We start from the raw sequence: 12,000 nt of genomic DNA, 5'->3' as shown, positions 1-12,000 counted from the left end.
AAAGTGCTTGGGGAATAAGAGTGAAATACAGCAAGCGAGTTTTTTTTACGGCCTCTCGATATACGATTGCATGCGTCAAGGTCGAGTATACTTCTTTTTTTTTACGAAGCCTCTTTGCATATTCCCGAGCGTTTTGATATTTCGGATTCATGATTTTTCCTTTTATTACCTACGAGCCATCGGTCTATACAGGATGCGAAAGAGGGTTCTTGGCATGGATTTTTCGGTGGTATTTTAGATTTTGTTTTGGGATTGCCTTTTCGAAAAAGTTTTTTATACCTGGGGAATAAAATAGTATTTAGTCTTATTCTACTAGACTCTTTGTTACATTGCAAGTTTAGCAGATTTGGAAGTCTTGTATCTCTATATATCGATGTTTATATAGAGTGATCTGCTTGTGTAACAAGAGTCAGCTATTATCTAGTATGTCTTATAATATACAACGTTTGATTCAAGGATTGATGGTCAACTAGCATCAGAATGGTAAAGAAACAGGAGATCGATGATCGGTTAAGGGATGGTTAGGCATGCATACACGTTAGCGCCATCGGGTATTTATCCGTGATGTCGCTCATGTGCAGTCTGTGCGCCACCTTGGCTTGGGAGGCGTCCATCTCGTGTTGGAGGTGAAGCCAAAGCCGCCCGCCAAGATCAAGGCTGCATGGCTTAAAATATGCAACAAACAACAACGATTTGAAGCCGAGATTTGATATAATCGGGCAGTAAAAAACGATCGAGATGATAAATTGGGGCGGTTGTGAACAAAATCAGGGTATACACATACATTCCGAATGCCAGGAAGTTGGAAATGCGGTGTGTGATGGATAATAGAGGCTTTATGCCACATGCAGAGCCACACCCCAAAGACCCCCTAGCAATTGACCATGGTTGGATGCTCTCCCTGGACGTAAATCCCAAGATACCTAAGATAACATGCGAATAATGCCTAATACCATGATGCCATGGTATTTATAAAATACACCTTCTCAGCCATAGGCTTTCCCAGTATATATCTCCAGTGTACGCTCCCTATAGCTCTTTCGGCATGCCGAGGCTAGGTCCTAGCCCTTATGGCGATCGTGTTGAATCGTAGACACTCTGTATCCAAGCCTTAAATGTGCCCACAGTTCCGCATTGAGCCTTCAGGCAGTCTCCAAGCCGTTCGAGTTGGTTATTTTAGTCTATGGCCCGGGACCCTTCGAAGGATTTTTTTTGCTTTCCTCTTTCTCTTCACCATCCTCCTCGAATCCCTCCTTCCCCTATCATCTCCTCATCCCCAAACCTCATCTACCATCACCGTCTCTCGTCAATTACCCTGCTACCTCCTTCTCTCGTCTAATCCGACCGCAAGGGTACTTCGGTACTCCTTTGTTCCGGTCAATTGCTCCAATTCCTCCTATATAACCCCACTTCCTTCAAACCTCCTAGCTTCTAGCTTCTCCACGTAAGTTTTCCCATCATTTCATCAATATTTCCATCCCAAGCATCACTTTGTCGAGCTGTAGGTTGTATCCCGTGTGTTTTTTTCTCATACCCGGCTCGGATGAGCTGCAGGTAGTCTGTCTCTCCTCGATTCCTTCTGGGTGCTTCGTTTGGAGCTCCTCTAGATGGTTTTGATGGCTTCGGGCCAGCTCGTTGGGAATTAGCTCCTACACAAAAGCCGTTAGCAGCAATCTCATCTACAATGTTTCGTCAGTTTTGCTCTTACCGTCCTTTGCTTGCTTCCTATTCTTCCTCACTCTTTGCATTCGGTCACATTCGTTGCATTTAGGCTGTCTTGGTGCTAACAGCTGTGTCTTTGACGGTTGGTTGGTTGGTTGGTTGGTTGGTTGATGATAGGTTGTATTTCGTCATATATATATAGAAGGTAATATCGAAGATTACCTCACTTAGTACGTCCTGTCTCGAAACAAGGTATGTTTCTTCTTCAACTTCTCAACTCATCCAATCTTTCTTATCCCAATTTATTTCCTTTCTTCTTCCCAACCTACCAACCACACAACTACCCCCCTATTTCCCCCCGATTTTACCTTAACTGCGAATTCTACAGAATATTACAATATTTTTAGACAGGTCACTAATTTAGTTGAATAGTAATGGACGAATCTGATAATAACATAAAGGCCCAACGCCCCGAGGATTTAGATTCGTTGCTTGCTCGGCTCGAGATCCAGGAGCAAATCATCCAAGAACAAAAAATGGAACTTGCCTCCAAACAAAAGGAGGCTACTGATCTCCGATTGGGAAATGACAAGTCAGGTAACATGCAATCCGGCTCTGTCAACATGAACCGTGATTATTCGTCGGCCTTCGACAGACGTCGCGGGGGTATGAATAACTCTCCAGCCAGCCGTGTCGGTTTGTATGAGTCAGGCGACAACGACTTCATCCAGGAACAGGTCAATAAGCATACCTTCGCCCAGGCTGTTGACGCCGATTTCTACAATGATGAAGGAGTTTCCCTTCAGTTGCCGAATGATGGAGGTGATAATGCCCCGAGTATCTTCCACCACTCCCCACCCCCCAGTGGCCAAGGTTACTCCAGCTCTCCTATGTGGGACCAAAAGCCAAAATCCGTTCCGACTGGATCAAATGGGCTTCTCGCTCCTCCATACTGGCAGACAAATACCGGTCAGGGCTACAACCGATCAGTTCCAGAACAAGACGCCGTTCAGAACTGGAAAGTTGGTAGCAACGACTATCGTCGAGGAGTTTCTGCTCCCGGACGTGGTTTCCATACCACACCTGTCCGCCAAGGGTTCTCTCCGAGTCCCCTTTTCCCGCCATTTGTTCCCAATGGTTCCGCTACATCCTGGAATTCGGCTCCTAGTCGAAACACACCATCTAGCTCGATGAATAGCATGTCCATGTCCAGTGGCTATGGCGGCTCAATGCCATATACTGGTGGGTACCCCCAGCCCAGCCACGGTGAATATTCGTCTGGGTTCAGAGGGAACCACAATAACTGGCCAAAGTCGCCCAATTCATCTCCGGTAGGTTTCATTGTTCCATCAAATATCCTTCCCAAAGTTTTAGAGCTAACGGATGCGCAGACTCAACGATTGGGTGCCAACCTGTACGGTAACTCCACGGAGTCCCCCAACTGGAAGAGGTTGATGGAACGAGGTGTTACCTGCGATTGGGGCTATCTCGTTGACAGAGTCGTCATGCAGGATGACCAAGGAGCATCCGTGTTCCTCCAACATAAGCTTAAGGATTCTGATCACCCCGAACACAAGATCGAGATCATTAATGTTATCGTTGACAAGGCATTCCCCCTCATGACTAACCGGTTCGGTAACTTTCTCGTTCAACGTTGCTTCGAATATGGCGAGCCTTATCACGTTGAGGCTATGACGAAGCTTATAAAGAACCGAGCCGTTCAGCTAAGCATGGATGCCTTCGGATGCCATGTGATCCAGCGCGCTTTGGACACCGTCCCTGAGCCCTTCAAGGTTATGATCATCCAGGAGCTTTTGCATCGCATCCCCGAGACTGTCATGCATCGATGTAAGCTACTATTTCCCCAATTCTCAATTATCGGCCTGGCTAATATATTCTTCCTAGATGCTTGCCACGTCTGGCAAAAGTTGTTCGAGGTTCGATGGGTTGGAAACCCACCACAAATCATGAAATTCATGAACGAAGCTCTGGCAGGTATGTGGCCTGAGATCGCCATGGGCGAAACTGGCAGTTTGGTGGTTCAGAACATCTTCGAGAATTGCCTTGAGGAGGACAAGGTATGTATATATTCTATACCCATATCGGCTTTCGAGCTCTTGAGTAAGATTGCCTTGCTAACGCGACCATCTCGCAGCGACCCTGTGTTAACGAAGTTCTTGCCAACCTTGACATGATTGCCCGAGGACAATTCGGCAATTGGTGCGTCCAGCACATATGGTAAGAATCGTCTCCTTCTCTTTCACCCTCTTCCCAGTGACTGATGCTAGGGATCCTCAATAGCGAGCACGGTGCCCCAAGGGATCAAAGCCTCGCTCTTGACATGGTTCTTCACAACGCTGTCGAGTACAGCATGGACCAGTACGCCAGTAAGGTCGTCGAGAAATGCCTGAAGTCTAGTGTTGCTCCAGGATTCCTTGAACGTTACCTCGAGCGTGTTTGTGAAGGGCGCCCGGATCGCCCACGCCTTCCCATCATCGATAGTAAGTTTCAAGCGCCTTCCTATCTCACTCATTTAATGTTGGATTCTAGAAACAGAGTTGTGTTGCTAACTAGGATTCCTACAGTCGCCAGCGATCAATATGGCAACTACCTGATTCAGCTGATTCTTGGAACTGCTCCGATGCATCAGAGAGAGTTCGTGGCCGGCCATATTCGAAAGCATATGGTATCTCTTCGCGGTAGCAAATTCGGGTCTCGAGTCGGCATGCTTTGCGTCAACAACAACTTCGCAAACTTCACCGGCCAACAAAATCCGAATTCCAACCGCGGTGGCCCTCACGGTTCCGGCCATGGAGGACAACATCACATGCACTCTGGCGGTAGTGGTCATCGAAATCATTGGAAGGGGTATCGTTAAATTTCTCCTTTTCGCGTATATTATTGCCCTGATATAATGTTTCGGACGAGGGAACATTACGTACGTTTATTCTTTACTCATGCTGGGATTCTTATATCCAACTATAACGCATTTTACCTTATCGATTCCAGCAACCTTTTCTCTCTGTTTTACACGCAAGCCTGACGAGCACCTATTTCGTTTCTGTTGTTTCTTTTCGCAGCTATTACCACTATCCACGAATATGCTGGGTATCCAACCATATATGGTTTTGTTCTTCTGCGACTGCCTTACCCGGCGTTTAATGTTTTCCTGTATCTCAGCCCTGTCTGCTCCATCACACCCCTCAAAATCCTCTGCATGCTCTGTCTTTATGTTTTTCTACCTTAACCAAAAAGCGAAGCCACCTTGACATAGTTGTCGGCATGTCCTTTAGCTTATGGAATACAAGCAATGGAATGGAACACGTGTAAACCGGATTCAATGATCATTAATACGTTTCAGCTCCGTAGTATATAAGTAGTGTAGTAAATACTTTTAGAAGCTATGTAGGCCTGTCTAATTCGTAGAGTAGAAAGGTAAGTCTAGTATGTCTGAAGTCTAGTATATAAAAGCGGAGCCAGAACAAAACCCTTTCGTAATCCTACCGGAACGCCGTAATATGCAACCCCCATATGCTTCGCAATCTGCTATGATATGTTAATATTCATTTCCCTTTAAAATTTATACCAGAGTCGGGATACAATGATATCGATGAAGAAAATATAAAAATGCAAACCCTAGTTATCGACCTCCATGGACGACCCCGGCGCAATCTTTGAATTTTCCAACATCCTTGTGGCTTCCGCCACTTGCGTTCTCATACTCAATGTTGGTCCAACGGCTGCCAAATCTATATCCCCGTTCTTAGTACTCGGTGGCCACATGTTTGCGCGGGATTTGATCTTTTCTTCGGAGAGGGATTGGCAGCCCGGACAGTTGTGTATTGATTCGTGGGCGAAGATGTCGCAGTCGATGCAGAAGTGGGTTTTGCAGTCTGTGCAGGCGTAGCGTTGGGTTGGTGGGAGCAGTGAGGGTTGTTGGCGGTCTTTTTCCGGGGCGGCAGTGCCGTTTGATGTACTTGCTGCTGCGGCACTTGGTTTTCTGATTTTTATTTTTATGGGTGAGGTTTGGGATTGGTTTGTTGGGAAGGGGGTTTGGCAGGACCAGCAGTGGGTCGAGGTGTGTGCTCTGTTTGAAATATTGTCAATCTTGCTATCCTTTGTGCTTTGGTGGTGTTAGGTGGGCATGGGGGGTTGAGGCACGTACTCTGACCAAGGTACTTCTACCCAATTCTTCAATGGGAACAAGTGGTGATAAGATCTCGCGAGATGGGTGGATAGGATCAAAGTTAATCCGCAACAGGGGCATTCCGTGGGTAAGAAGCAGACTTTTGCGGTACACCTTGGGCAGATGTAGCCGCCCTTTGTTAGGTTTGAGTGGCTGTTGGAGAAATACGACTTTTTGTTAGTATTTTTACGCTGATATGTAACTGTATGTTATACAAAGGAAGCGGGGGGCATATATGTTCATACCACGAGCAAAGTGATTCATGTTTTTCAACGGTTCGCGACGGAAACCCCATCATGAGGAGACTCGGTACGCTTTTTTGTTCGGTTCTTGTAACCGGCGGGGTCGTAGCTGCCATCATGAGTTCGCGGTAGTGACCTTCGTCGAGGATGACGCCGTAGGCGGCTATATTCCATATATTTTTGTTAGAAAGCTTCGTTGATATCGCAGATGTACGAAAAAAGGAGGAGGGGGAGCTCTTTACAGTCGTCTCCATCGTTGGTTTTCATTACCAATTCCCTGCACACTGCGACTTGTGCAGCTAACCCTACTATTCGTACTTGGATCCTGTCTTCTACGAGCGAGTTGATTGTGTCGTGGATGTCACCGGGGTCGGATGAGGATAATGCACCGAAGATTAGAAGGATTTCACGGGTTCCGTGGGTTGGTGTGTGGCTATATCCATCCTCCCAAAAGTTCTACCGTTAGCCCACTCCCGAGTCATCTTCTCGTGTCCCCAAAGCAGTAGAGGGACTCGGAGTAAGGAAGGAAGAGGAAAAGAAGGAAGACTTACTACAACTCCGCCCTCCCCATCTCCAGCGCATTCTGCAAACTGCTCGCTCCCTTCGGCTCAACCGTAAACGCCTTCTCCTGCAGCGCCGTCAGATGATCCGCTGGATTCCCACCCATATCACTAATCCTCAACGCCAACCCATCGTGCATGCCAATGATACTCAATTGACTGATGGGGTTTTGTTCAAAGTATTCCGTTACGAAGTCGCGAGCGTAACGAAGGGTTAAGAGGAACCGAGTAGGTCGGAGGTCCTTTTCTAACATGGCGGAGGAGAGGTCGAGGATTAAGACCAGATGACGGATTATTCCGCGTTGGATCGGGGTTGTGTCCCTTAGGAGTCTTTTTATATATAGATTTTTGTTAGCTAGAGTGCTTCACAGGTATCGTGACTTTCTATGCATATAGATGCATACAAGATGCATATCACGATGGGAGGGGAAAAAGAGAGCCAGCCTACCTCTTCCGCTTCGTAGCCTCGAGTAGCCCAATGACCGTCCCGGCAATACTCCCATCGGCCCCTTCGACAACATTATCCCAAGATCTCTGAATATCCTCCCACTTCTCACGTCTAGTCGCGCCAGGCGCCGGCGCACCGTCCGCCCTTTTCGATTTACGTGTCGAGCGGCGGGAAGAACCTGCTGCGCCTCCTCTAGCCTTTGGACGGTCATCGCCAGAGCTCGAGAGGACGAAGTCCTCGTCCGAGTCGGCCATTTTGTCTCCCACACTTTATTACTTTGTGGGCACGTGCGGTGAGTTTTTCGGGAGAAAGGTTGGGTATGTTGGCGGATTTGGTGTTGGTTTATGCCACAGGTGAGGTTGGTGGCGGTGAGGCGTTATAGCCCAGTATCGAAATTCGACACAAGGCGATATCGATAGCCATGTGGAGCCAAAGCCGATACAAAGATCCAGTTAAAGGTCTTTTAATAGATTACTGATATGTAAACACTCTATATACATACTCTGTATGAGCTAGTAGCTATCTTATATCGAAAGACAAAATAAAAAAAAGGTATGCATTGCGTAGTCCGCAAATAAAAAGTGAACATTTCATTAACATTATCAATTCGTCTTCTTCCTCTTCCCCCCCGCCCAACGCTGATGTTTAACGCTGATGAGGGTGGTACAAATATATTTTTACCCAAAAGTATGATGTTGTTGCATGTTGTGGTGGTTGGTGTGTAAGAGAGTGTGGGAGACGCGGAAGTTATTTCGAAATATATGACCCTGGAATCCGGTGTATAAAAATAATAAACCCAGGTCTATTCTCGCATCCGTCATCTAGATAGAGGCGAATCCGAATATCCTCCGTAAATTGGAGGACCCCGAATAAAAAGGTAAAACTGAAAGGAGAAGAAGAAAAAAAAATGCGGAAAAGCTTCATTTGCAGAACGCAAAAGGAATCGAAGCAAAAGAGCCCGCGATAAGAAAAGTTAAAATAAAAATAAATAAAAAAGTAACAGAAACAGGGGTATATGTAAATGAGAGTTAGAAAGATGATACAATTAATAAACAAGAATTTCATAATAAGCGCAACAGTGCCATATTAATTACAAGCGCACTTTTTCGGTTGGTTTCTCAGGCATATTGAGAATCGAATCGCCCGGAGCGATGTGTGTCGTACCCTGCGTCCGACATCGAGGGGTTTAGGGGTTCGTCTATCCATGTATCTTCTGTGATGCTCGACCAGAAGGCCCACAGTGTGATCACGGCTAATAATGTGAATAGGGTTTCGAACAGGGCACCGTCGATTCTTCCGTCCGCAGCATTGCAGAGATGCACGCTGATGACGAATGTGAAAACTTGTCCGATGGCGAAGAGTACAGCCGCTCCTGCTAGAAGCACTATTATAAAAGTTAGTATTGAATATCATATTATGAGTATTCAATAGGGACATACACATCGGTCGAGTTTCACCGAGTACTCTGAGCACAAGTATGCTCTCAAGAATAAAATAGCCGGCCAAGCAGACGATTGGGAAAATTAGGTACAGGACGTATAGTCCATAGTTTTTGAAGTCGGCATCGGGTTTGAATGTGCCGGTGTAATCAAATCCGGTATCGAGAGCGATATAACCTAAGTCAGAAGTGTTAGGGCTTGTCCGTGTTGGATCTTGTCTCAAGAGAGGTCGGACACACCTGTGCCGATGAATATCGTGGCGCCCGAAACGAGAAAAAGACTCAGAGATAGCAGAGTACCATCATCGAGAATCTGGTACCCAACGATCGCGTTTAGAAGCAGCATCCAACATGTCGTTGCTATCGCTGCGACGTGTATCGACGAAAACCACTAGAGGTGGAATAAGTTAGCATTCTAGCAGAGTGAGACTCAAGTTCGTCGTAGCATACTTTTAGCACTATCGCATTCGTGATAAACCCTCCCACTGAGAATATTTCAGCAATCGAGACGATCCCGTACATAATCAGGAATATTTGCATTTCTCTCCGACCGACGGCAGCTTGCTTTCTTTCGGATCTCCATAGCAGGTAGGTGACAGCAACAAGTGCGAAACCGCATAATATTATCGAACCAAGATTCCTTAGAGGGTTGCCGTTGACTTGGAAGCCTCTTAGCTCGCAGCTAGGTTCGAAGGTGCCGATAGAGCTGTTGTCGCTAGTGAGGATGAATAACTATAATATATGTCAGATAAACATCCGGACGGGTAAGGAGATGTATCTGTGTCTGAGATGTTGGCTTACAGGACAAACCTAGAAACACAACAGTTAGCGATGTCGCAGATTAACCACACAGCTGAAGTAAAAATAATAGGGCTTACTGGTAGTGTTGAATCGCGACAAAAGTCCTACAGTAAAAAAAAAAAATGACGATCGTTAGCAATTTTCGCCCATTGCGACAGCGACAAAATGGAATGGAGTGGAATGCAGCGAAGAGCATCGGGCTACGTACATGAAACTTTCCGAATTGGGACATTGTATCGTCGCCGGCCCGATCGAGGACTCCAGCGGAAGCTCAGACAAATAACAAGGAACTTTAATGGCGATATAATAAATATAAAAAAAAACACCGATCAATTGCAGGGTAGCAGATGTAAGGTCGGATGATGATGCTGCTGACAGGAGGTGCAGAGTAAGAGTAAGAGATGGTGTTGGGAATTAATTATATTCGAAGGAGAAAATTGGGCGAATAATTTTCGAGTTGGTTTTGGCTGGTGGAAGGCGAAGAGGAAGGAGCGAAGAGGCTGTACTGCGAGAAATGAGAGCTGTTAATGGCCTGGCTGTCAGATGTCTTACTGTCGCTGATAATAATATTGAACGAACACCGAAACGAAATAAAATAAAATAGAAATAATATGACAATGCAATGCACTAATAGAAAATAGAATAAATTATAATTAAAAAATTGGCGATGCGATGCGGAAAGAGGAAGAGAGGGAAAGAGAGCAGAGCAAATATAGAGCAAAGCGAGGAGGTGGTAAAAATTCGCTCTTTTAATCGAGGACGGATGGCTTCCACGTTGTCGGCCAGCCTCGACAGTCTTCTGAAAAGTCTACACGTGAGAAAGTGAGAGATCTCAAGAAACAAAAAGACAGAGAAAGGAAAAAAAGTCGACGCGTGTGATATAATATGATATAATATAAACGGTATAGTGTGGCCGCTCTGCGCTGTCAGTACGTAACAGTCGATTCGCCTTCCCGAATAAAATAACGAGATGTCTACCACGAACACCAGACGGCAAACGCAAGAACAAGAACCTTCTCTGTATTAATAGAAACAGTTTCCCAGGATCAAGCTTGAAGGCTATGATATCCAGATCCACCGCCACAGGAATAGGTTCTAAGATCAGAAAGAAATACCTTTTCTACTACTACTTCTTCAACGTCTATGGGGGGTGTCCGTGTCTACGTCGACCCTGTTTAGACGTATGCAAGGTTTGTCCCGAGTTTTTTCGACTTAAGGGGCGAAAACAGGTACGGTGCAGACAGCACAGGACCAACAGCGATGCAATGACCAGCGCTGGAAAAGCGAGGCGGCGACCCGAAGTCCACGAAAGCTGCGACCTCCACCAATTGGGTCGAGAAGAGCGAACTTCTCGAAAAGAGTCGGAAACTGTGAAGAAACTCTAACGGTGTTGGGAGGGGAAAAGAGGAAGTGGAGGAGAGCGAGAGCAAAAAGAGGGAAGAGATGCAGGTCTGCAATGGTGAGACGAACCTGATGCGACCGTTTGTCGGCCGGCACAATTACTCTAACGAACGGACGGGAATATTCGAAGGGCTGGGGATTTCAAAATAAAATACACTTCTCCTCTTCCTACCCACTATATGTGGGTATACGAAAGAGGGATGCAATGCGTATTATACTCACTTGAATGGAATGCAGGAATATGAGTGGCCGTCAAGGCGATATCGAGCAAAATCGGCGGATGGGATCGAAGGAATGGACTCGAAGGGCGCTCCAATTAAAAGTCGACCTGACACACCGGTGTGCTGTATCCAACGGCTGGCGGAGACTATCCAATAGCTATCACAACAGAACAAACCGAGGAATTGTTGCTACTGAATGGTAGTCGGGTAGAAATGGTATTTTTGTTATCCAGCAATCTTTCAAAGATCGATGCGGCTGTAAAGAAACGAATGTGTGGATCGAATGAGACTAATAACGAGTGGACGCCCACATGCGGACAGTTGAATTCAGACTTCTGATCATTTGGTTCTCGGGAAATGGGGTCATTATTATCCATATCATGAAATTACCCATGGTCAAAAGACCAGACGAAGCAAATTCACAGGTTCGAGCGGTCATCAGGCATTTCTCACGATTCCCGCACACGGGAAATGAGGACGGAGGGGGCGGCTTTGTTTGAAGCGAACAAGAACCCTGCCCAGTATCACGAACGGATGTCCAGGCAGCACACCGCTGGATTGTGGCAGAAATGCCCAGGGATTCCTCCAGCAAAAGACCAGGTAGAACGGGCCTGGCGCTCGAAAGCCGCGGGATGACAACGTCCATCCTTCCGGTATTATAAAATATATCTTCACAGGAGCCTCAAATCGCACATGTATAATATACATGTCCATGTCCCAATCTAACACAGAACGTCTAGAATTAATCTGTTTTCTTTTCAGTCGGGAATCTTTCCCCACGGACGCCCAAATATAGGTTCTTTTGCAAGCTTTGGGGCGGGTGAGTTGGTCGCAAGTATACAGCTTCGCAGGGATGGGGCCATTTGAAATTTTTGCATTTTGTATATTACCTGCTATATCAGCGACTTCTATAGTATTAAATCCCTTCTTGTTCGGATAGCGGCGAAGCAGGGGAGAGAAAAAAGTCGCCTGGCATTATCATATAAGGTTAAGCGCTTGTGAAAATACGGTTGTTTCAACCCGTCGACGAGATCTTAGAGC

At 46.2% G+C, this 12,000-nt stretch overlaps 3 protein-coding genes across 3 annotated transcripts; 1 reads left to right on the top strand and 2 right to left on the bottom strand.

The window, feature by feature from the left end:
• Positions 1-2,096: 2,096 nt before the first annotated feature.
• DFL_008561 (uncharacterized protein) lies at positions 2,097-4,540 on the top strand (the record flags this gene model as incomplete). The annotated part of the gene is made up of 6 exons (XM_067638311.1): positions 2,097-2,993; positions 3,054-3,510; positions 3,568-3,740; positions 3,818-3,900; positions 3,964-4,163; positions 4,248-4,540. 6 exons carry the CDS (start codon positions 2,097-2,099, stop codon positions 4,538-4,540), a joined length of 2,103 nt encoding a protein of 700 aa, XP_067486211.1.
• A 758-nt stretch (positions 4,541-5,298) lies between these two features.
• Positions 5,299-7,352, bottom strand: DFL_008560 (uncharacterized protein; the record flags this gene model as incomplete). Its single annotated transcript, XM_067638310.1, has 6 exons — positions 5,299-5,749; positions 5,828-6,001; positions 6,094-6,253; positions 6,333-6,523; positions 6,642-6,980; positions 7,099-7,352. 6 exons carry the CDS (start codon positions 7,350-7,352, stop codon positions 5,299-5,301), a joined length of 1,569 nt encoding a protein of 522 aa, XP_067486210.1.
• Positions 7,353-8,216: 864 nt separating this feature from the next.
• Positions 8,217-9,569, bottom strand: DFL_008559 (uncharacterized protein; the record flags this gene model as incomplete). Its single annotated transcript, XM_067638308.1, has 7 exons — positions 8,217-8,482; positions 8,538-8,714; positions 8,777-8,927; positions 8,987-9,268; positions 9,338-9,346; positions 9,415-9,441; positions 9,546-9,569. The coding sequence occupies 7 exons, from the start codon at positions 9,567-9,569 to the stop codon at positions 8,217-8,219; spliced, it is 936 nt and encodes a 311-aa protein (XP_067486209.1).
• Positions 9,570-12,000: the final 2,431 nt, after the last annotated feature.

Source organism: Arthrobotrys flagrans (genome assembly GCF_004000055.1).
Source record: "Arthrobotrys flagrans strain CBS H-5679 chromosome Unknown unitig_1, whole genome shotgun sequence".
Lineage (NCBI taxonomy): Eukaryota > Fungi > Ascomycota > Orbiliomycetes > Orbiliales > Orbiliaceae > Arthrobotrys > Arthrobotrys flagrans.
This window is presented reverse-complemented; position numbering and strand designations above follow the sequence as displayed.